The sequence below is a fragment of the Rhinoraja longicauda genome, chromosome 2 (assembly GCF_053455715.1).
Source record: "Rhinoraja longicauda isolate Sanriku21f chromosome 2, sRhiLon1.1, whole genome shotgun sequence".
NCBI lineage: Eukaryota > Metazoa > Chordata > Chondrichthyes > Rajiformes > Arhynchobatidae > Rhinoraja > Rhinoraja longicauda.
Window position 1 is genome coordinate 33982028 of NC_135954.1, and position 24788 is coordinate 34006815.

Sequence of the window (24788 nt, forward strand, 5' to 3'; positions counted from 1 at the left end):
AGGGAGATAGGGGATCTGAATGTGTGGCTGAGGAGCTGGTGCAGGGGGCATGGATTTGTAATCTTAGACCACTGGGATCTGTTTTGGGGTAAGGGTGAATTGTACAAAAGGGACGGGTTGCACCTCAACAGGCAGGGGACCAGCATTCTGGCAGGCAGGTTTGCCACTGCTACAGTTGGGTTTAAACTAAATAGTGGGGGGGGGGGGAGGAGACAAATTGGAAATAAAAGGATGGAGTTAAAGGGAAAGAGAGTATAAGAAAAGTTAAGAAAGACACCAGAATTAAAGGGGCAGAAAGCTCATGGCCAAGTGAAATAGGAATCGATGTGAAAGGTGAGGTGAGTAATGGATTAAAAGTATTATATATGAATGCGCAAAGTATAAGAAGTGAATGAGATTTAGGCTCAGTTAGAGATTGGTAGATATGACATTGTGGGGATTACACAAACATGGCTGCAGGAAGGTCGGGACTGGGAACTGAATATTCAGGATTATACGTCCTATAGAATGGACAGAGGAGGTGGGGTAGCTCTGTTGGAGAGGGATGAAATCAGTCCCTTGCGAGGGGTGACGATGTAGAGTCGCTGTGGATAGAATTTAGGAATTGTGAAGACACCAATGGGAGTTATCTACAGGCCTCCAAACAATAGCCTGGATATAGGGTGTAAGTTGCAGCAGGAGTTAAAATTGGCATGTAACAAAGGTAATATGTAGGTAGACTGCAAAAATCAGTTTGGTTCTCGACCCCAAGAAAGGGAGTTTGTAGAGTGCCTCCGAGATGGATTCTTAGAGCAGCTTGTAATGGAGCCTACCAGAGAGAAGGCAATTCTGGATTTAGTGCTACCCAATGAACCAGATTGAATAAGGGAACAAAAAGGTAAAGGAACCGCTAAGAGGTAGTGACCATAATATGATTAGTTTTAATCTGCAATTTGAGAGGGAGAAGGTTAAATCAGAAGTGTCAGTGTTGCAGTTGAACAAAGAGGACTATGAAGGCATGAGAGAAGAGCTGGCCAAGGTCAAATGGAAAAGTATCCTAGCAGGAATTATGGTGGAACAGCAATGGCAGGAATTTCTGGGCATAATCCAGAAGATGCAGGATCATTTCATTCCAAAGAGGAAGAAACATTCTAAGGGGAGCAACAGGCAACCGTGGCTGACAAGGGAAGTTAGGGATGGAAAAAAACTAAAAGAAAAGATGTATAACATAGCAAATAGTAGCAGGGAGCCAGAGGATAGGGAAACTTTCAAAGGACAACAAAAGGTTACAAAAAGGGCAATACCTGGTGAAAAGATTAAGTACAAGGGTAAGCTGGCCAAGAATATAAAGAAGGATAGTAAAAGCTTCTTTAGGTATGTTAAGAGAAAAAGATTAGTAAAGACAAATGTGGGTCCCTTGAGGGCAGAAACAGGTGAAATTATTATGTGCAACAAGGAACTGGCAGAAGAGTTGAACAGGTACTTCGGTTCTGACTTCACTAAGGAATACACAAACAATCTCCCAGATGTACTAGAGGAAGGAGGATCAAGGGAGACAGAGGAACTGAAATAAATTTGTATTAGGCAAGAAATAGTATTGGGTAGACTGATGGGACTGAAGGCCGATAAATCCCTAGGGCCTGATGGTCTGCATCCCAGGGTACTCAAGGAGGTGGCTTTAGAAATCGTGGACGCATTGGTGATCATTTTCCAATGTTCTATAGATTCAGGATCAGTCCCTGTGGATTGGAGGGTGGCTAATATTGTCCCACTTTTCAAGAAAGGAGTGAGAGAGAAAACGGGGAATTATAGACCAGTTAGCCTGACATCGGTGGTGGGGAAGATGCTGGAGTCAATTATTAAAGAGGTAATAACCGTGCATTTGGATAGCAGTAAAAGGATTGGTCCAAGTCAGCATGGATTTATGAAGGGGAAATCCTGCTTGACTAATCTTCTAGAATTTTCTGAGGATGTGACAAGTAAAATGGATGAAGGAGAGCCAGTGGATGTAGTGTATCTCGACTTTCAGAAAGCCTTTGATGTCCCACACAGGAGATTGGTGGGCAAAATTAGAGCACATGGTATTGGGGGGTAGGGTATTGACATGGATAGAGAATTGGTTGTCAGACAGGAAGCAAAGAGTAGGAATAAACAGGTCCTTTTCAGAATGGCAGACAGTGGCGAGTGGAGTGCTGCAAGGCTCGGTGCTGGGGCCACAACTATTTACAATATATATTAATGATTTGGATGAAGGAATTAGAAGTAACACTAGCAAGTTTGCAGATGACACAAAGCTGGGTGGCAGTGTGAACTGTTAGGAGATTGCAGGGTGAGTTGGACAGGTTGAGCGAGTGGGCAGATGCATGGCAGATGCAGTATAATGTAGATAAGTGTGAGGTCATCCACTTTGGTGGCAAAAACAAGGAGGCAGATTATTATCTCAATGGTGTCAGATTAGGTAAAGGAGAAATGCAACAAGACCTGGGTGCCCTTGTACACCAGTCACTGAAGGTAAGCGTGCAGGTACAGCAGGCAGTGAAGAAAGCTAATGGCATGTTGGCCTTCATAACGAGGATTTGAGTATTGGAGTAAAGAGGTCCTTCTGCAGTTTTACAGGGCCCTGGTGAGACCACATCTGGAGTATTGTGTGCAGTTTTGGTCTCCTAATTTGAGGATGGACGTTCTGACTATTGTAGTAGTGCAGCAGAGGCTCACAAGGTTAATCCCTGGGATGGCGGGATTGTCATATGAGGAAAGATTGGAAAGACTGGGCTTGTATTCACTGGAGTTTAGAAGGATGAGAGGGGATCTTATAGAGACGTATACAATTAAGAAAGGACTGGACAAGCTAGATGCAGGAAAAATGTTTCCAATGTTGGGGGAGTCCAGAACCAGGGGCCACAGTCTAAGAATAAAGGGGAGGCCATTTAAAACTGAGGTGAGAAAAAACTTTTTCACCCAGAGAGTTGTGAATTTGTGGAATTCTCTGCCACAAAAGGCAGTGGAGGGTAATTCACTGGTTGACTTTAAAAGAGAGTTAGAGCTCTAGGGGCTAGTAGAATCAAGGGATATGGGGAGAGGGCAGGCACAGGTTACTGATTGTGGATGATCAGCCATGATCATAATGAATGGCGGTGCTGGCTTGAAGGGCCAAATGGCCACCTCCTCCACCTATTTTCTATGTTTCTATGTTTCTATGTAAACATTCAATGAGGCTTTCATTTTTGTGGTGAGAAATTGAGTGAAAATAAAATGAAATTTACACAAATTCTCTAATTCTTCTCTAACTGCCCTTAAACACAGCAATACTGCACCACATGAAGGTATGAGGTTAGCCTAGACATTAACCAGGATTTGCACCTGTATGGATCCCGAAGGTTGCTGTGAAGTGAGCACTGGCAGTTTTACCATCTTTAGAGTCACAGACTTTGAGCCAGCAAATGGCATAGTGCAGAATTGCTACTTACAGTTGGTGAGCCACAATCACATTCTTCTCCTGCCTCCACAAATCCATTACCACATTCTGGAGCATCAAGAAGCTGCATTGGTAAAAGAACAACATATTTAGAATGAAAGGACTCGGATCTGAAACATTAGCTTTGCTTCGCTCTCCACTGGCAATGCCTGAACTGCAGTGTGTTTCCAGCATTTTCTGGTTTTCTTAATTAACTGATGATTTGTTCCAATATAGAGAAGAAAGCTCAATGGTAAAGTCTATAATATTTTTTTCTCATAGATTCACAATTCTCACCGGCTTCCTCAAACTCCGTAACAATGATATCCTCCACTAATTCCCGCAAACCCATGGAATCAGCACTAAACAGGCCTCTTGCAGTATTATAAGTAGAGCAAAGGATTTCCGACAGTGGTCTTTTGATGGGAACCTGTGGTGAACACCAGCACACCTCACTGCCACCTGAAACTATGCAGGGAATCCCTGTCCTCGGCTGGCCCTCCAGCACCAATTAAATTGCTACATGGCTCAGTGTGGAGAAGCTGCCAAAGAGGGCTGGTGATGGGTGAGTGGTGGAGCCACTTGTAATTTTAATTTAGTTTAGTTTAGTTTATGTTGTACTAACTATTTGGGGGGAGTCCAGAACAAGGGGCCACAGTTTAAGAATAAGGGGTAGGCCATTTAGAACGGAGATGAGGAAAAACTTTTTCAGTCAGAGAGTTGTAAATCTGTGGAATTCTCTGCCTCAGATGGCAGTGGAGGCCAATTCTCTGAATGCATTCAAGAGAGAGCTAGATAGCGCTCTTAAGGATAGCGGAGTCAGGGGGTATGGGGAGAAGGCAGGAACGGGGTACTGATTGAGAATGATCAGCCGTGATCACATTGAATGGCGGTGCTGGCTTGAAGGGCCGAATGGCCTACTCCTGCACCTATTGTCTATTTTACCCTTTGTCATTTATCTGCACTCGCTTGATTGTAATCGTGTATAGTCTTTTCTTTTACTGGATAGCACGCAACACAAAGCTTTTCACTGTACCTCAGTACACATCACAATAATAAACTAAACTAAACTGATCTAAATAGCTCTAGTTTTATATTACAAAAGATTCAAAGTGCTGGAGTAACTCAGTGGGCCAGACAGCATCTCTGGAGAACAAGGATAGGCAGCGTTCCGGATCAGAACTTCTTCAGGAGTCTGAAGGAGGGTTCCAACTTGAAACATTACCTATCCATGTTCTCCAGAGATGCTGCCTGACCTGCTAAATTACTCCAGCACTTTGGTATCTTTTTTTGTAAACCAGCATCTGCAGATCCTTCTGTCTACAGGTTTATGTATCTAACAATCTTCTTGTAGCATTAAATCAATTTTCAGAGATTAACATAAAACATAACAGAAATATTAGAACTTAGAAAACGTGGAAAATGATCCAGATAATAAACAAAAGTAAACAGCAAAATAACATGTGATGTTGTGATACTTACTCGGGTAGGTTTATTGAAGAGACAATTACCACCACCATTGTTCAAAAATTCCTCATACTCTTCTATGTTGCATTTAGAAAATGTATGTGGACGATAATACCTGCAGTTATTAACAAGATAAATTAATTTGATCATAGAAAGATACCGACTACATTTATCAGGTGCAACTGTGCATCTTCTTAACAGAGGTAGACTGAAATTCTTGAAAGACTGCTGGTCAGACTTTCATCTTTAGTGCTTGGTTTCATTCACAAACAGCAAACATGATTATCACTTAACCCGTTTACAGTGAGGTGGTTAGAGAGTGATCCCGAACGAAGATACTATGCTCACGAAACCATAAGAAATTTCCACTCATCTTCAACAAAGTTAACTATGACTAATTAAGCACTCCATGTTTGTGCTGCATTCCTGCGATCCCGCTAAATTCATGTCCGCTGCCATCCTACAATCTTCTTGTACCTTTGATCAAAGTAATGTCCTTACACCTCTCTAAGCTTCAGTTATGCAGGGAAATGTTTAAGGGACAAAAGTAAAACATAACAATGAACCTTATGAGCTGAATCGTGTACTTCTGCGTCATCAATTTCTCAGATTCAATGATAACTGCCACATTTGTATGAAGGGCCCAGATGCAAATCGTGACCTCAAAATTCAGGGGCAGATAAAATAATAAAAACAAACCTTTTGTAGCATGAAGTAATTTCATCACTTGCAAGACTTCATGCAGCTTAAGTTAGTATGAATATAACGGAGAGATGTGCATGCAGATGTGATTGTGGGTGTGCTATTTAAGGAGCTTGAAAATTATCAATGCAACTAATCACCAAACATTCATGGAGCCACTTGTCCCCAGGTAGGAATCTGCATATTTAACTACTGTTTACAATAACTCTTTCATCGCTGTATTGCTTTTAAAGCCATTCATAACCACTTAATTGCTTACACATTAGGCCACATATTTTGGCAGATGAACGGAAATGAATATAAATGTGTGGTGAAGTAACCTAACTGCAAAGAGCAATTAAAACCAAGGATTTCTGAAGCATCCTGTTTCAATGTTACAGCAGTGAACTCATAACTTTAAACATCCTAACAACTAACATGATGCACATTTTATTATAATAGATAAAACTGAACCAGACTAATGAATAGTCTGGTTCAGTTTTGGGACAAATGGGATGGCACAGTGGCGCAGTGGTAGAGATGCTGCCTTACAGCGCCAGAAACCCAGATTCGATCCTGACTACGGGTGCTGTAAATATCCTCGGGTTTTTGACACACTTATTGGTTTTGCATTTTGATTAGCGGAGTTAGCTGGTGTGTTTGTATTTATTCAGCAGGATGTTGCCTGGGATACGGATTGTAATGCTGGGTTTATTCTCACTGGAACAAAGGAGGCAGAGGGTTAACCTTAGAAGTTTACAAAATTATTAGGGACAGGTTTGTAGGAAGGAACCGCAGATGCTGGTTTAAACCGAAGATAGACACAAAATGCTGGTGTAACTCAGCGGGACGGGCAGCATCTCTGGATAGAAGATATGGGTGACATTTCGGATCAAGACCCTTCTTCAGATGGACAGGTATTGGATAGATAATTGGAACTTTTTTTTCCCTACGAGAGGATTGCCTCGTGCTAGAGGGCATAGGTTAATTGCAAAAAGTGGAGAAATTTAAAAGAGATTCAAACCTCAAAGAGTATTATGTATATTTGGAATTAGCTGGCAGAGCAGGTGGTAGAGGCAAATAATATTCCAACGTTTAAAAGGTATTTAAACAGGTATTTGGATAGGAGAGGTGGGAAGGGTTACTGGCCTAATATAGGCAAATGGGATTCGCAGAGATTGGCATCATGGCCTACATGGATAATAAGGTAAACTGTAAAGGCTTTATATTTCTCTAATTTAGAATTTATTTTAGACTTTAGAGATACAGCGTGGAAATAGGCCCATCGGCCCACCGAGTCTGCACCGACCAGTGATCCCCGCATAATAACACTATCCTACACACACTCGGGACAATTTTACAATTTTGCCAACCCAATTAACCAACAAACCTGTACATCTTTGGAGTGTAGAAGGAAACTGGAGCTCCCAGAGAAAACCCACGCAGGTCACGGGGAGAATTTACAAACTCCATACATTTTTCAATCACCAGTGGGACCAGCAAGCTGAACCCAGATTCTACTCCATCATGAACACACTTGAATCAAATCCCATTTACTCAATTTAATTCAGATTAAAAGGGAATAATATATTCCTTTGGGTAAGTGAGACCAAATGTCACTGTACCCTGAGATGCCCGAGGACTATGACAATGTAAATTTGTTCCTACGCCAATTAAGAAATGCATTTTTTTAACATAACCTTTACTCAAATGAGCACGTAGTCAAAGGTGCACTACACTCATCCAAACAACCCTCCTGAGATTATCTAGAATATCTGAAATTATAACACTAAAGCATTCAACAGTGCATTCAGCTTGTCTCATTATGATTTTTATTTAACTCTTCATTTGTATAACTTTTAACTACTGCAGCACAACTAACGGGAAAAGAAAATGCAAACTGAATTTGCATCCGGTCTTTCCTATTGTCACTCATGTTATAAAATTCCAGTGTAAAGCATGTTACGCTGAAACAGCACCAAAGACCTGGGTTCAATCTTAACCTCAGGTGCAGGCTGTGTGGATTTTGCGCATTCTTCTTGTAACCATGAAGGTTTCCTCTGGGACCCCTGGTTTCATCTGGCATCCAAAGATGTACAGGTAGATAGATTCACTGGCCACTGTAAATTGACCCTTCTGTTTAGGTGACTGGTTGGATCTCTGGTGAGTTGATGGGAGTGTGGGGAGAACAAAGACAATGGGATGAATGTATAATTTATATAAATGAGGGGTCGATGGTCTCTGCGGGCCAAAATACCTCCTTTAATGCGGTATCTCACATAACACTGTCTTAAATAATTATGTCAGTGACATAATATTTAATGCTTTGAAAACAGCATCATTTTTATTTATTTAATGTGAAGAGTGCCTTAAATGTGACACTTCCACTGGATATGGTCAGGTCTTTAAATGGACGAGTGCGTCTTCAACAATATCCAAGAAACTATCCAGGACAAAGCGGTTTTGTTGACTGCTTCCCAAACCTAAACATTCACTCCCTCCACCAAAGTTGCATTGCTGCTGCAATGTGTGTCATCTACAAAAAGCAGTGCATTTATTCACTTGGGCAACTCTAAAAGCATCTCTCAAGCCCGTCATCTGTAACAAAGAAACATAGAAACATAGAAAATAGGTGCAGGAGTAGGCCATTCGGCCCTTCAGGCCTGCACCGCCATTCAATATGATCATGGCTGATCATCCAACTCAGTATCCCGTACCTGCCTTCTCTCCATACCCCCTGATCCCTTTAGCCACAAGGGCCACATCTAACTCCCTCTTAAATATAGCCAATGAACTGGCCTCAACTACCTTCTGTGGCAGAGAATTCCACAGATTCACCACTCTCTGTGTGGAAAAAAACCTTCTCATCTCGGTCCCAAAAGACTTCCCCCCTTATCCTTAAACTGTGACCCCTTGTTCTGGACTTCCCCAACATCGGGAACAATCTACCTGCATCTAGCCTCTCCAACCCCTTAAGAATTTTGTAAGTTTCTATAAGATCCCCCCTCAATCTTCTAAATTCCAGCGAGTACAAGCCGAGTCTATCCAGTCTTTCTTCATATGAAAGTCCTGCCATCCCGGGAATCAATCTGGTGAACCTTCTCTGTACTCCCTCTATGGCAAGAATGTCTTTCCTCAGATTAGGAGACCAAAACTGTACGCAATACTCCAGGTGTGGTCCCACCAATGCCCTGTACAACTGCAGCAGAACCTCCCTGCTCCTATACTCCAATCCCCTCGCTATGAATGGCAACATACCATTCGCTTTCTTCACTGCCTGCTGCACCTGCATGCCTACTTTCAATGACTGGTGTACCACGACACCCAGGTCTCGTCGCATCTCCCCTTCTCCTAATCGGTAACAAGAAGGATAAGGACAACAGCTTTTCCATCAAGTCATACTTCATTCTAATTTGGAAATACATCAATGGTCAATCAACTCACTGCCCAACAACACCATTGTTGTATCTTCAGCAGACAGACTGCAGTGATTCAGGAAGATGTCTCACTGCTACATTATCAAGTGCTGTTGCAGATGGAAAACACAAGCAGGCCTCGTCAATGATATGACATCCTGTGAATTATTAAATATAAAAGAACTTTCAAGGCCCCTGATAAAGTATAATTTGAAGGATGTTTCCACTGCCTCTTGTTGAGACGGCAACAAGAAGTAACTTTGCATTAAGTTCTTACAGAATTAAGAGGGAAGTGATTATCTTTCTTTACAGGGGTGATTAAATCTTGATTCTCTGCTGTGGTGCCACTGTTGTGGTAAGGTCTTAAATTCTTTAAAATTCTTTTAAAAAGGATTCTGGATAAACTGATATAAGGAGAGAAGATCGGTGGATGTGCCTGGACAAGGTGGCTGGTGTGTAAATTTAATTTAGCCCCAAATTTTTAGGTCAAATGGTATATAAAATCATGAGGGGGATAGGGTGAATGCAGTGTGGGTTTTTTTAACCCGGGGTAGGAGAAATCAAAAACAAGAGGATATATGTTTAAGATGAGGGAAGGCTGATTTAATATGAATCAGAGGGGGAATTTTTTCACTTGGAGGGTGGCGGGCAAATGGAACATGCTGCCAGAGGAGGTAGTTGAGGAAGATACTATAATAACATTTAAAATACACTTGGGACTGTGTAGATCAGTGCATGTTCCTTTAACATAGTGACCTCACCACTACTAACCACGCCCCATGGTCTCTTGTATAATTGTAGTTTCCCCACCTCCAGCTCGCTCTCTAGTTCCAGTGATGACCACGGACAGCTAGGGCATAATGTGTATAGTGTTATTAATAAACGTATTTAGTAAAAGACTCTGCGTACGAGTGATATCCTTTTACAGACTGGTACATGGATAGGAAAGGTTTAGAGAGATATGGGCCAAATGCTGTCAAATGGGGTTAGCTTAGATGGGGCATCTTGGTAGGCATGGACTAGTAGGGCCGAAGGGTCTGCTTTCATGCTGTAGGACTCTACGACTCTACATAGCTTTTCTCTGTAGTGTAACATGTGATAATTCAAATTCTGGAGGGGATAACTTGTATGATTATGAATAGAATGTTAATGAACATTGCATACTTGGAATGTAAATTGAATCATTTAAGGGCAAGATAATACCATATTAAACAATTTTGTTCAATGTTAATAATATGCAAATTTGTTCCCAATTATATTTACTGATTAAGCAAATTCGAAAATCAGCGCTGCTTAATCTATGAAAGATTATTACACAAATAAAATTGTGACACATAGATTTGCTTTTAGGGTTTCATATTCAAATGAACATATTACCATTTTTTGTTGTTGATGATTGATAGGAGTGCAATGGTCCCATAAAAACAGCATCATCCTTCCAACAATTGGTAATTGTACAATAAAACTGTCCCCCTTTCAGGTATATGTAACCTCATATTATGTGCTGTTTTGGGGTGAAGCAATCTCGCAGCACCATGGTCAAAAAGCAAATGTGACTCTAATCTGTGTATTTCTTCGAGCAGCCCACTTTCCATCAAGGGTCTGATACAAAACGTTAGGATCTTTCGTCAATTCACCTGCAGCACAATGTAGTCAATGCTACAAGGAAACTGAATTATGTTGTGCCCCCTTTCCATCCATTGCACAAGCAAATATTGGATATAGCAATGAACAAAACAATTGCACTTGAAAAATGTAGACTTCCAAAGTTCAATTTTTTTCCGTCCCAGGTCGTTCTGAAGCATTAATGCCCAGAGGAACCTGAAGATTCAAGTGTCAGCGACCATTTCTGCAGTGGCCTTGTTGAGTCCAGGCGCACAAGTGCAACCTGGTGCAAATGCGTACTGCAAATAATTTCAGAAGAATTAACCACAATTTCCATTACCTTCATATTAGAGGCTATACCTTTAGTTTTGCCTTATCCTAATACTGTTCATTGTCAGTGGGGTTGGTGGGATACCCCGTTGGTGGGGTACTGATTGAGAATGATCAGCCATGATCACATTGAATGGCGGTGCTGGCTCGAAAGGCTGAATGGCCTCCTCCTGCACCTATTGTCTATTGTCAGTGTACCACTCCTGTCCATGAACATTGTAGGGTGGACATGAATGGTTGGGCCAGGTCCATGGATGTTGACATTTTCCCACTGTTCAGATTAGGGTCATCTGGCTGGATAAGAGGTGTTGGTGGGAACACTGCCTTCAGAAAAAGTCTGGAAATGTTTCAATTCTGCAGGTGCACATAATTCATTATTGTCAGAATACTAAATTTGGCTTAACTTTATTTTAGAAGATCAAAGGATGAACTATCATGATAATTAAAGTAATTCAGAATAATAATAAGGATGGGGGAGTACTGGGCTCCTGCATATATAGTTCATATTCGTACAGCTGCTGTGAATAGGATAACTCAGACACTTATCTGTGAGTTCAGCCACTTTCAGCTCCTCAATGAGAGCCTAGCATGTATTTTTCTTGGTGCATAGGCGTATCAGTGGAAGTACAGTCATGGTGATTACAGTCATGGTTACTGTCTGTAAGGGTTATGAATACACCTCCTTCTCCTTTGGCTCCAAGGCTAGGCTGCAAAGGATGTCAATGCTATTGAGCATGGAGCAATGATGACCAGGCAATACTGTCCTATAATAAGTTGCTTATCGCTCTTGTTGCATATAGTCCTGATCGCTATATGGATGTCCATTTCCAATGGAGCCAGCAGCCTGGGCTGGCACACAGTGTAAAAGCTTTGTGAGCAAATGACCCTGGTGATCGTGTCCAGAGACAACAGGAATGCAGTGCCGTAAAAGTTCCACGGCCTCACACATAGTCAATATTTGTGAATCAATCTTTAAATACCATATCCACCAGATGCACCACTAGGCTTCAATGGTTTCTATGTGTTACATGCCCATTGCTCACCTGCTAACAACAATGGTCCATCGTACTCTCACACACATAGCTGTTGCAAACTTATATCTCAAACCTTGTACATACTTTCTGTTATTGAACTAAAATAGTAAAATCAACCAAACACCTTGCATGATCCTTACTGCAAGAGACATTATCTTGAGACAGTGCTCCACCTGGCAACACTATTCTGCTTCAACTCATGATCACTTGTAGGGACATACGGATTGGCCAGGTAGTCTAGAACCCTCGGATTGGTTTACGGGTCACGTGGTGCGGGAGCGCGAGGTATTTGAGTGCCTGGCGCCAAACTAGAGTTAGAGATTAGATTAGCGAGCGAAGTTAGTGTTAGTCCAAGAGTAAGTACGTTGCGTTTGTCACGGGTTTTATCGACAATAAAGTCTTTGGATAATATTGCTCGTTTGGACTCACTACATTGGTGACCTCGAACGTAAAAATCGAAGCAGTAGCATGTCGCAGGCGGGAGCGAGCGCGGGCGAGATTCATCTACCGCCGTTCTGGGCCCATCAGCCGCACCTGTGGTTTGTGCAGGCGGAATCGCAGTTCCATCTTAAAAGGGTGGAGGAAGACCAGGAGAAGTACCACCACCTGGTGAGCTGTCTGCAGCGGGTCGGTCAGTACCTGACCAGTCCACCGCAAACGGAGCAGTACGTGGGGCTCAAGAGGCTCCTGCTGAGGACTTTTGGCTGGAGCCAGAACCAGCGGGCTCTGAAGCTCCTCCATTTGCCAGAGCTGGGGCAGCGGCTGCCGTCGGAGTTGATGACCGAGATGCTGACTTTGATGGGCGACTATCAGCCGTGCATGGTGTTCGAAGCGGCCTTTCGGGAGAAGCTACCTCGGGACGTCAGGTTGGTGTTGGCGGACGTCTCTTTTGAAGATCCGGTAGCGTTCGCCGAGAAGGCCGACACGCTCGTTAGGGAGCGGCACACCCGAGACGGCTCGGTTAACCGGGTCTCGAGGCCCAGCGGCAGTCGGTGAAGCGGCCGGGAGAGCGACACATCGGCCGCTATTTTGCAGTCGGCCCGCCAAGAGAGGGCTGCGGCGCCTGTTCATTGGCAGCGGGCTCGAACAACAGGGCCGAATAGGCGCGGCTGGTGCTTTTTCCATCAGCGGTGGGGCAGTGAGGCTCGAAGCTGCAGAGCCCCGTGTTCGTTTCCGGGAAATGCCTGGGCCGATCGAATGTAGAGGCAGTCTCGATTGGCCGTAACTGCCGCCTCTACGCTACAGATCAGAGTACCGGGATCTTTTTTCTGGTGGATACGGGAGCGGTTGTGAGTATTGTGCCCCCCTACGACTGCGAAGTTCAAGCGGGGGGGAAGGGGCCGCCCCTCATTGCAGTGAATGGTAGCACCATCCCTACTTACGGTAAAAGGGCTATGTCCCTGTCCTTCGAGTCCAGGACTTACCGTTGGGATTTCATCATTGCGGATGTGGGCCAGGCCATTTTGGGTGCGGATTTCCTATGGGCGTTTTCTTTGGTCGTAGACGTCCGCGGGAGGGGCCTGCAACCCTCGGCTAGCGTACGGCCCCGAGGTACCGGGCCGGAGGCTCCTCCAAGCGCCGCCCCACCCAGCCCAGCGATCCAGGCCATTACCACGGCTCCCGGTCAGTTCGATGCGGTCCTAGCCGACTTCCCGCAGCTCCTCGTTCAGCGGTTCGATGCACCTTCCGAGAAGCACGGGGTCGTTCATTTCATCCCGACCGAGGGGCCGCCGGTTTTTGCCCGGGCACGGCGCCTCCCACCCGACAAGCTGGCCATGGCTCGAGAGGAGTTCCTAAACTTAGAGAGGCTGGGAATTATTCGGCTTTCGAGGAGTCCGTGGGCCTCCCCCTTGCATATGGTTTCCAAAGCATCTGGGGGGTGGAGACCATGTGGGGACTTCCGTCGACTCAACGCGGCAACACGGCCGGACCGCTACCCGATTCCGCATATTCAGGACTTCTCAGCCAGCCTGGAGGGGGCTACAATTTTTTCAAAAATCGATTTAGTGCGGGGATATCATCAGATCCCGGTCCACCCGCCAGACATTCCAAAAACGGCTACCATTACTCCGTTCGGGTTGTTTGAGTGGTTGCGTTTGCCTTTCGGCCTTAAAAATGCAGCTCAGGCATTCCAGCGTCTGATGGACCGTGTGGGTCGAGGTTTGCCGTTCGTGTTTATTTACCTTGATGATATTTTGATTGCCAGCCGTTCGGTCCAGGAGCACTTGGTCCACCTCCGCACGGTGTTCCAGAGGCTGCAAGACCACGGCCTGATTCTCCATCCGGACAAATGCCAATTCGGCCTGTCAGCGGTGGATTTTTTGGGTCACCGGGTTACTCCGGCCGGTGCCACTCCTTTGCCAGCTAAGGTGGACGCGGTCCACTCTTTCCCTCGCCCTACTACCATCAAGGGCTAGCAGGAATTCGTGGGCATGGTGAACTTTTATCATCGGTTCGTGCCTGCAGCAGCTCGGGTCATGCGCCCCCTTTTTCAATGCCTCTCGGGTAACCCCGCTGAGTTGGTATGGTCCGCAGCTGCAGAGATGGCTTTTGTCGCGGTCAAACAGGCCCTCGCCAATGCCACCATGCTCGTACACCCGCGCTCCTCCGCCCCCACGGCTCTGACGGTGGACGCCTCAGACGTGGCGGTGGGTGGGGTTTTGGAGCAGCAGGTCGACGGTCACTGGCAGCCCCTGCCGTTTTTCAGCAGGCAGCTCTCTCGAGCGGAGCTCAAGTATAGTGCGTTTGATAGGGAGCTCCTGGCCCTTTATTTAGCAGTCCGCCACTTCCATTATTTTTTGGAAGGCCGTTCTTTTGTGGCCTACACGGATCACAAACCTCTGACATTCGCTAAGGTTTCTGATCCGTGGTCGGCTCGCCAGCAGCGGCACCTCACCCTGATTTCGGAGTTTACCACCGATGTCCGTCATATTGCGGGTAGGCTGAATGCCGTTGCTGATGCCCTGTCCCGGCCGGCCATTCCCTCTGTAGCCGTGGTGGGTAAACAGGTGGATTTCCAGGAGCTAGCGGAGGCTCAGCGCCTGGAAGGGACTGCCGCGGTGTACGTCTCCACAGCATCGGGACTGCGTTTGGAGCAGGTGGCGTGTGGCCCCACAGGTACCAAGTTGTGGTGTGACGTTTCCCTTCCACGCCCTCGCCCGGTGGTGCCTGCCGCTCTGCGGCGTAAGGTTTTTGAGGCCATTCATGGCCTGGCACATCCGTCCATCAGGGCGACTTCAGCCATGGTGGCCGCCTGGTTTGTCTGGCACGGCCTGCGGAAGCAGGTGGCAGCCTGGGCACGTGCCTGCATTCCGTGCCAGACCTCCAAAGTTCATGGCCATGTCCAGCCCCCATACCAGAGATTCGAGGTTCCCCCCGTCCGTTTTTTCCACATCCATGTGGATTTGGTGGGTCCATTGCCCTATTCCAGGGGTTATACTCATCTGCTGACGGTGGTTGATCGGTTTACACGTTGGCCGGAGGCGCTCCTATTGTCGGACAACTCGGCGGCCTCCTGTGCACGGGCCCTGGCGTTGCATTGGGTGGCCCGTTTCGGCGTCCCGGCTATCATCACCACGGATCGGGAGGCCCAGTTCACCTCCTCCCTCTGGGCCGCGCTGGCACAGCTGTATGGGTCTCGTTTACAGCAGACCACCGCCTATCATCCCCAATCCAACGGGATGGTGGAGCGCTTCCATCGGCAGCTGAAGGCGTCCCTCTGTGCTCGCCTGACCGGCCACGATTGGGATGACCAGCTGCCTTGGGTCCTCCTCTGCATTCGTACGGCCCCGAAGGCTGAGCTGGGCACATCCTCGGCCGAGCTCGTCTACGGTTCGCCCCTGCGGGTGCCGGGTGACATTCTCCCTTCCACTCCCGCCTTGCCGCCGTCCGTCACGTCAGTTTTGGGCTCCCTCCGGGCACGTGCGTGCATTCTCTGGCTCCAGTCCCGACCTCCAGTCACGGAAGCATAGCAGTTCACGTTCCGTCGGACTTGCGGGGCTGTGATTTCGTGTTTCTTCGGAAAGATTCCCACCGCCCCCCTCTTCGGTCGGTTTACCAGGGCCCGTTCCAGGTGCTGAAAAGAGGGACTGTCACCTTCACCTTGCAGGTGGGAAATCGCCAGGAGCTCGTTATGTATCCCGGCTCAAGCCTGCCCATTTGGACCAGGACCTCCCCGTGTCGGTGGCTCAGCCTCCGCGCCGGGGCCGGCCGGTGGCCGCTCCACTGGTCCCACCAGCGGCGCCCTGTTTTCCACCTCTCGGGCCTCCGCCGCCTATGGTTGGGCCCGGGCCGCCGTTGCCGATCAAGTGCCCCCCGTCACCCTCACCCTCCGCTCCAGTGGACCCCCCATCACCTCCAGCGGCGGCATCCACCCCGCCTCCTGTCACGCTGGGGGTATTGGTTTCCCCCCTCCGTACACGTTCCGGGCGGGAGGTTCGGGCGCCCGTGATGTATGGTTTCGAGGGTTCTGGGGGGGGGGTCATGTAGGGATATACGGATTGGCCAGGTAGTCTAGAACCCTCGGATTGGTTTACGGATCACATGGTGTGGGAGCGCGAGGTATTTGAGTGCCTGGCGCCAAACTAGAGTTAGAGATTAGATTAGCGAGCGAAGTTAGTGTTAGTCCAAGAGTAAGTACGTTGCGTTTGTCACGGGTTTTATCGACAATAAAGTCTTTGGATAATATCGCTCGTTTGGACTCACTACACACTTCACATTTAAAAGCTGCAAAATTTGCAGCTCCCTCAATAATCCTATCTTTACACCTTTCTCCTTTCTGCAAACCACAGCAGGGATGGAAAATGGTAGAGAAGCAAGAACTCAGGCGAGATGAAGTCCCACAATTTTATATAACCAAGATAAACTATTGACTCACTGCACATCATAGAGCAACGTTTCTCAACCGGGGTTCCCAGAAACCCTAGGGTTCCGCGAGAGGTCGCTAGGGGTTCCGAGGGAAATAGTGATAAATAGGCTAATCATATGTAAATGCATTTTTGAGTCATTTTTTGTGTTTTGCATTGTCAATAAACTTGAGTAAAACGCAAGTTATTTTTTGCTTAAACCAGTTATCAGAAAAATATATTATGTTTGCCTTATGAACATTAAAGTTTATGAAAGAGAAAGAAAGAGATTAATAAAGATATATAATAATTTTTATGCAGGGATTTCCTGAGACATGAAAATTATCTCAAGGTTCTGCAGGGGTAAAAATGGTGAGAAACGCTGTCATAGAGGATAGGTCTCGATTTAAATGTTGTGCTTGGTATGAGTGGGCTGCGAATGGGATAGGGTATCCAAGGACATTGCAGCTTCCAGCTCCCCAAAGGGGGTATGGAGAGAAGGCAGGAACGGGGTACTGATTGAGAATGATCAGCCATGATCACATTGAATGGTGGCGCTGGCTCGAAGGGCCGAATGGCCTCCTCCTGCACCTATTGTCTATTGAATGAGGGTGCATGTGTTCTGCGGCAAAGGACTTCATGGCACAGACTTAGTTTAGTTTCGAGATACAGCATGGAAACAGGCCTTTTGGCCCACCAAGACCGTGCCCCCCACACTATCACTGTCCTACACACACTAGGGACAATTTTACAAGTATACCAAGCCAATTAATCTACAAAACTGTACATTAAGCATGCAGGTACAGCAGGCAGTGAAGAAAGCAAATGGCATGTTGGCCTTCATAGCGAGAGGATTTGAGTTTAGGAGCAAGGAGGTCGTACTGCAGTTTTACAGGGCCCTGGTGAGGCCACACCTGGAGTATTGTGTGCAGTTTTGGTCCCCTAATTTGAGGAAGGACATCCTTGCTCTTGAGGGAGTGCAGCGTAGGTTCACAAGGTTAATTCCCAGGATGGCGGGACTGGCATATGATGAAAGGGTCAACTGGGTTTGTATTCACTGGAATTTAGAAGGATAGAAACATAGAAAATAGGTGCAGGTGGAGGCCATTCGGCCCCTCGAACCAGCACTGCCATTCATTGTGATCATGGCTGATCGTCTCCAATCAATAACCCGTGCCTGCCTTCTCCCCATATCCCTTGATTCCACTAGCCCCTAGAGCTCTATCTAAAGAGGATGAGAGGGGATCTTATAGAAACATATACAATTCTTAAGGGATTGGACAGGCTAGATGCAGGATAAATGTTCGCGATTTTGGGGAAGTCCAGAACCAGTGGTCACAGTTTAAGAATAAGGGGCAGGCCTTTTAGGACTGAGATGAGGAAAAACCTTTTCACCCACAGAGTTGTGAATCTGTGGAGTTCTGTGCCACAGAAGGAAGTGGAGGCCAATTCACTGTATTCAAGAGAGAGTTGAATATAACTCTTAGAGCTAATGGAATGAAGGGATATGGGGAAAAAGCAGGAACAGGCTACGGATTCTGGATGATCAGCCATGATCATATTGAATGGCGGTGCTGGCTTGATGGCCTATGTCTGCACCTATTTTCTATGTTTCTATCTTTGGAGTGTGGGGGGAAACCGGAGATCCCGAAGAAAACCAACGCAGGACATGGGGAGAACGTACAAACTTCGTACAGACAAGCACCGGTAGTCAGGATCAAATCAGGGTCTTTGGCGCTGTCAGGCAACAACTCTACTGCTGCACCACTGTGCCACCCATTACTATAGAAAGTAATTAATACAATGACGTCTTTGGTGCACGGACAGGCCCGGTTAAAACTAACAATCAATAATAAGGATCATGGAAGAGTCCAGCTTCCAAACTCTACAGTTCTGTGCAGAGTTGAGAATGTATTCTTTTCACCACAGAGGGCTAATCCATAAACATGGTCACAATACAGTACACAAGAGGAAAGGAGTGTTGTTAAACAGGCAGTCCCAGGAACGCAAATACGTAGTTCCTTGAAAGTAGCAACACAGGTAAACCGGGTGGTGAAGAAGGCAGATGGAATGCTTGTTTTCATCTGCTAAGGCACTGAGTACAAGAGATGGCAAGTCATGTTACAGTTGTATAAAACATTGCTTAGATCACACAGAGTATCATGTGCAGTTTTGGTCCCCACACTGCAAGAAAGATGTGATTAAACAAGAGAGTGTGCAGAAAAGATTCAGAAGGAAGTTGCCTTGATTGTTGGGATTGAGCTAGGAGAGATAAGGAGGTTAATAGGTGACATGGTGGAGGAATATATACTTATGAGAGGCAAAGAAAGGGTAAATAGCCACTGTCTATTTCCCTTGGTAGGGGTGCCTAAAACTGTGGGGCATAGGTTTAAGGTGAGTGGGAATTAGTTAAAAGGGGATCCGATGAGTACATTTTTCACGCAAAGATTAGTTGGTATCTGGAATGAACTGCCAGATTAGGTAGTGGAGACAGGCACAGTAACAACATTTAAAAGGCATCTTGTCATACTGAAAATTTGAAGAAGCAAGACAAAGAGGGATATGGAATTGAAGCAGGCAAATCGGATTAGTATAGAAAGACATGATGGTCAGCATAAAAGCAGTGGGCTGAAGAGCCTGTTTTGATGCCACAGAACTCTATGGCTCAAGGATTAGGCCATTCAACGAAATCGTGGCTGACCATCCACTTCATGGGTTCAGGAGTAGAAATGTAGTTTGGTGAATTGTAGTTTGAGCATGGAACTGGCTTGTTGCATCACACTTTGCGTGGCAACATGACATTCATTACAACTTGAACACAGAATCCTCCTCTCTAAATAGGCAACAATCTACCTGCTTTGCTGACTTCCAGCTACTTCACCATCCAATGGACAAATGAACAAACGTTCATAGCAAACAACACAACTGACACTACAAACGATTACATTTCTACCAGACTAGTTCCAATCTTCCTCTTATGGTGTCCCTTGCATACTGCCACTCCATGTCTGTGGTTTCTGAGGTGATAGATTAGGCCAATATAGGATATGCATTCGCAGGAGGTTCTTGACGGGGCAGGATGATGAAGATTGTGTATTCTTTCCACCGTTTACCCTTGCCTTCTGTGCGCTGCCAATGAAGGGACAAATTTCTCACGACCATCCTGGATGCTTTTTCCGCACTTTGAGTGGTCATGGGCCACATTTTCTCATAACTTGGTAGGCATGTTATACTTATTCAGAGCTGGTGTTAATCTGGTGTCTGGCTTACGAACAATATGGTCTGCCCTTTAGGAAACAACTGAAGATAATTGGAGCCTTAACGTTGGGCATAGAAGATGAATGTAATTTTGGTTCACTTATACTAATGTAGTTCTCAGCCAATTGTTGGATCTCCTTCCACCACTATCTCTGCAGGATCCTGAAAACCTTCAGCATTGATTTACTGCAGTAGCATTGCCACCAATGCTTTGGGAAGGATGATGAAGAATGTTAAGCAGTGATCAGTCCAATAGTTATCCATCCCTCTCACAGTGAACTAAAGCAGTGAGCCAGTGGTTTCCTGTTTGGCCAATGACATAATTTCACGTTCCATCTTCTTGGTGCCATATTCATCAAGGGCTTTTGCTTTTCTCCAACAAAATAAGATGTTGGTTATGATATATTCCAAGTATTTCATCAGGAGGATGAAATGCATTCAAGAGAGAGCTAGATAGAGCTCTTAAGGATAGCGGAGTCAGGGGGTATGGGGAGAAGGCAGGAACGGGGTACTGATTGAGAATGATCAGCCATGTTCACATTGAATGGCGGTGCTGGCGCGAAGGGCCGAATGGCCTACTCCTGCACCTATTGTCTATTGTCTAGGACTCCAATGGAATTGGCTTTCTCCCCTCCCTGCTTATCAAAGGTTTTTATCCTTTCCACCAATAGCACAATGATACCACTAATGGATCTACTGCCTCACTGTGCCAGTGACTCAATCCTGATCTCTGAAGAGATGGCAGGCAAGGTGATACAGTGTGTTTCCTGCAGGATGTGGGAAGTCGGGGACTCTGCTCATGCTTCTGTAAACTACACCAGCAGGAATTGTGTCCAGGTGCAGCTTCTGAATGAACGTGTTGCGGAACTGGAGAAGCAGCTGGATGACCCCAGGAAAACGAGAGTTTCCTGGACAAGACCTACAGTGAGGTTGTCACACCAAGGATACAGGAAGAGCAAAGGCGGGTGACTGTGAGAAAGAGGAGTAAACGTGGAGTGCAGGAGACACCGGTGGCTGTACCTACTGAAAACAGGTAGGGAGCAGACAAGACGACAAGATTGAATGGTAGCCAATGCTGTGATTCCAACCCTGGTGCCGAGGCTCAAGGAAGAAGAGTGACGTGAGGCAGAGCCACAGTGGTGGGAGACTCCATTGTCACAGGTGCGGATAGGAGATCCTGCGGCAGTAGGCGAGACTCAAGAGAGAGCTGGATAGAGCTCTTAAGGATAGCGGAGTCAGGGGGTATGGGGAGAAGGCAGGAACGGGGTACTGATTGAGAATGATCAGCCATGATCACATTGAATGGCGGTGCTGGCTCGAAGGGCCGAATGGCCTACTCCTGCACCTATTGTCTATTGTCTATTGACTCCAGGATGGTATGTTGCCTTCTTGGTGCCAGGGTCCAGGATGTCTCGGAGCGGTTGCACGGCATTCTCAAGAGTGAGGGGGAGCAGCCGGAGGTTGTTGTGCATGTTGGCACAAATGGTATAGGTCGGAAGAGGAAAGAGGTTCTGCAACAAGAATTTACGGAATTGGGTAGAAGACTGAAAAGCAGGACCTGCAGGGTAGTGATCTCAGAATTGCTTCCAATACCTTGTGCTAATGAAGATAGGAAGATAGGGGAAATGAATGTGTGGCTGAGGAGTTGGTGCAGGGGGCAGGGATACAGATTTATGGATAATTGGGATCTCTTCTGGGGCAGGGGTGACCTGTATAAAAGGGACGGGCTGCACCTAAACTGGAGGGGGACTGTAGTAGGGGACTGTAGTAGGGGATTTTAACTTTCCCTATATAGGCTGGGAAAATCATGGCGTGAAGGGTTCAGATGGGGTGCAATTCCTCAAAAGTGTTCAGGAGAGATTTCTTAAGCAGTATGTGGAGGCCCCCACATGTGAGAGGGCAACGCTGGATCTAGTAGGAAATTGGGAAGGGCAAGTTAATGATGTGTGTTTGGAGGAGCCTTTTGGGACCGTTGACCACAGTTTGATTAAGTTTAAGATAGTTATGGATAGGGCCAGAGAGGGTCCATGTGTTAAAACGCTCATGAGGGTTAAGGCCAACTTTGAGGGTATGAGAGAAGGTCTCGATCAAGTAGACTGTAGCAGGTTATTAGATGGGAAAAGAACATCGGCCCAGTGGGATGTTTTTAAAAGTGTACTGAAAAAAGCTCAGGATGTGTACGTCACCGTTTGAGTGAAGGGCAAAGCAGTTAAACGTAAGCAAAGTTGGCAGAAGAGTCAAAAACAAGAAAGTTGCATGGGACAGGTATATGCAACTGGGTTCAAGTGCATCCCTGGAGGAGTTTCGGGACCGAAGGAGTAAACTAAAAAAGGAAATCAGAAGGGCAAAAAGGGGCCAGGAGATAGCTCTGGCGGATAGCATTAAGGACAATCCCAAAAGATTTGATAAATACAAAAGGGTAACTAGAGAGATAGTGGGACCTATCAGGTAGGGGGGTGTGTGTGTGTGTGTGTGTGTGTGTGTGTGTGTGTGTGTGTGTGTGTGTGCGCGTGTGTGCGTGTGCCTGTGTGTGTGTGTGTGTGTGTGCGTGTGCGTGTGTGCGTGCGTCTTGACACTCTGCCTGGTTACAGGCAACTGGTCCTATTGTTGGCTGGGCCAGTGATCACTAGCATACAAGGTCAATTAATTAATACCTGAAGACCATGCAGCCAACATGTTCTCCTGGACTAGTTCTAATTACAAAGGGTGTTGGCGAGGAATATTTTCTCCTACTTGGCACTAGTTCCCTTAAGATCTTTCAGTCCTCTACAAAATCATCGCTTACCCTCCTGCGCTCCAAGGAATAAAGTCCTAGCCTGCCTTACCTCTCACTATAGCTCAGGCCTTCGAGTCCTGGCAACATCCACGTAAATCTTCCCTGCACTGTTTTCAGTCTCTGTGTGAAAAAGTTGCCCCTCAGATTCTTATTAAATCTTTCTCAGCTCACCTTAAACCCATGTCCTTTGGTTCATCATTCCCCGCTCTGGGTAAAAAAGCTCTGTGCATCTATCCAATATATTCCCCTTATGTTATTTTAGACCTCTACAAGATCATCGCTTACCCTCCTGCGCTCCAAGGAATAAAGTCCTAACCTGCCTCACCTCTCACTATTGCTCAGGCCTTCGAGTCCTGGCAACATCCTCATAAATCTTCCCTGCACTGTTTTCAGCTTAACGCCATCTTTCCTATAGTAGGGTGACCAAAACTAAACAAAAATACTGCAACAATTTTGTTAACAAATATTGTTAACAAATTTATTTACAGTTCAAATAAAAAGAGATGCTGTCTGACCTACTGTGGAATTCTCTGCCTCAGAAGGCAGTGGAGGCCAATTCTCTGGATGCTTTCAAGAGAGAGCTCTTAAGGATAGTGGAGTCAGGGGGTATGGGGAGAAGGCAGGAACGGGGTACTGATTGTGAATGATCAGCCATGATCACATTGAATGGCGGTGCTGGCTCGAAGGGCCGAATGGCCTCCTCCTGCACGTATTGTCTATTGTCTATAAAGCGGTCATGTGGAGCCACAGGAGATGGGCAAGATCCTAAATGAGTATTTCTTCTCTGTATTTACCAAGGAGAAAGACAGTAGGACGGAGGAAATTGGAGCAGTCACTGGAAGTGCTTGAGAACAGTGAGGGTTACTGTCGCAGAAGTACTGAAGGTACTGTCGTGTTTGAAGGTAGACAAATCTCCAGGGCCTGATATATCCAAGGACATTGCGGGAAACTAGAGAGAAAATTGCGAGAGCCCTGGTTGAAATTTACGAGCCGTCCTTAAATCCAGGAGACTGAAGGATGGCAAGTGTTGTACCTCTTTTCAAGAGATGCAGGAAAATGCTGGGAACTATAGGCCGGTGAGCTTAACATCTGTAGTTGGTAAGTTACTGGAGAGTATTCTGAGGGATAGGTTATACAGGCATTTAGATGGGCAAGGGTTGATTAGGGATAGTCAGCATGGTTTTGTACGTGGGAGGTGGTGTCTCACAACTCTGATTGATTTTTTTGAAAACGTGACAAAAAATGCAGAGGGTAATGGTGGAAGGTTGCTTCTCAGACTGGAGGCCTGTGACTAGTGGTGTGCCTCCCAGGGTTCGGTGCTAGGCCCGTTCCTGTTTGTCATCTACATCAATGATTTGGATGAGAACATACAGGGCAAGATTAGCAAGTTTGCTGATCATACAAAAGTTAGTTGTTTGCAGATAGTGAAGATGGTTGTGAACGATTGCAGCAGGATCTGGATCGATTGGCCAGATGGGCAGAGGAATGGTTGATGGAATTTAATACCGAGAAGCGTGAGGTGTGGCAGTTTGGGACGTCGAACAAGGGCAGGACCTACACAGTAAATGGTAGGCCTCTGGGTAGTGTTGTAGAGCAGATGGATATAGGAATATTGGTGCATGGTTCATCGAAGGTCGAGTCACAGGTAGATAAGGTGGTCAAAAAGGCTTTTGGCACTTTGGCCTTCATCAGTCAGAGTATTGAGTATAGAAGTTGGGAGGTCATTTTGCGGTAGTATAAGTAGTTGGTGAGACCACATTTAGAATATTGTGTTCAGTTCTGGGCACCATATCATAGGAAAGATATTGTCAAGCTTGAAAGGGGTCAGAAAAGATTTCATTTTTTTTTTCATATTTCAGATACAGCGCAGATACAGGCCTTTTCGGCCCACCAAGTCCGCGCCGCCCAGCGATCCCCGCACACTAACACTATCCTACACACACT

The 24788-nt window shown here is 46.1% G+C and overlaps 1 protein-coding gene across 8 annotated transcripts in view; it reads right to left on the reverse strand.

The window, feature by feature from the left end:
* The window catches only part of adam22 (ADAM metallopeptidase domain 22), a 230863-nt gene that overhangs the window by 65928 nt on the left and 140147 nt on the right, over nucleotides 1–24788 (reverse strand). For all 8 annotated transcript variants that reach the window (XM_078416827.1, XM_078416844.1, XM_078416837.1 and 5 more), the window contains exons 15-16: nucleotides 4916–5015; nucleotides 3447–3518 (exon numbers count right to left, since the gene is read on the reverse strand). In XM_078416827.1, coding sequence (XP_078272953.1) covers nucleotides 3447–3518; nucleotides 4916–5015 — 172 coding nt within the window. The remainder of the gene's footprint in view (nucleotides 1–3446; nucleotides 3519–4915; nucleotides 5016–24788) is intronic.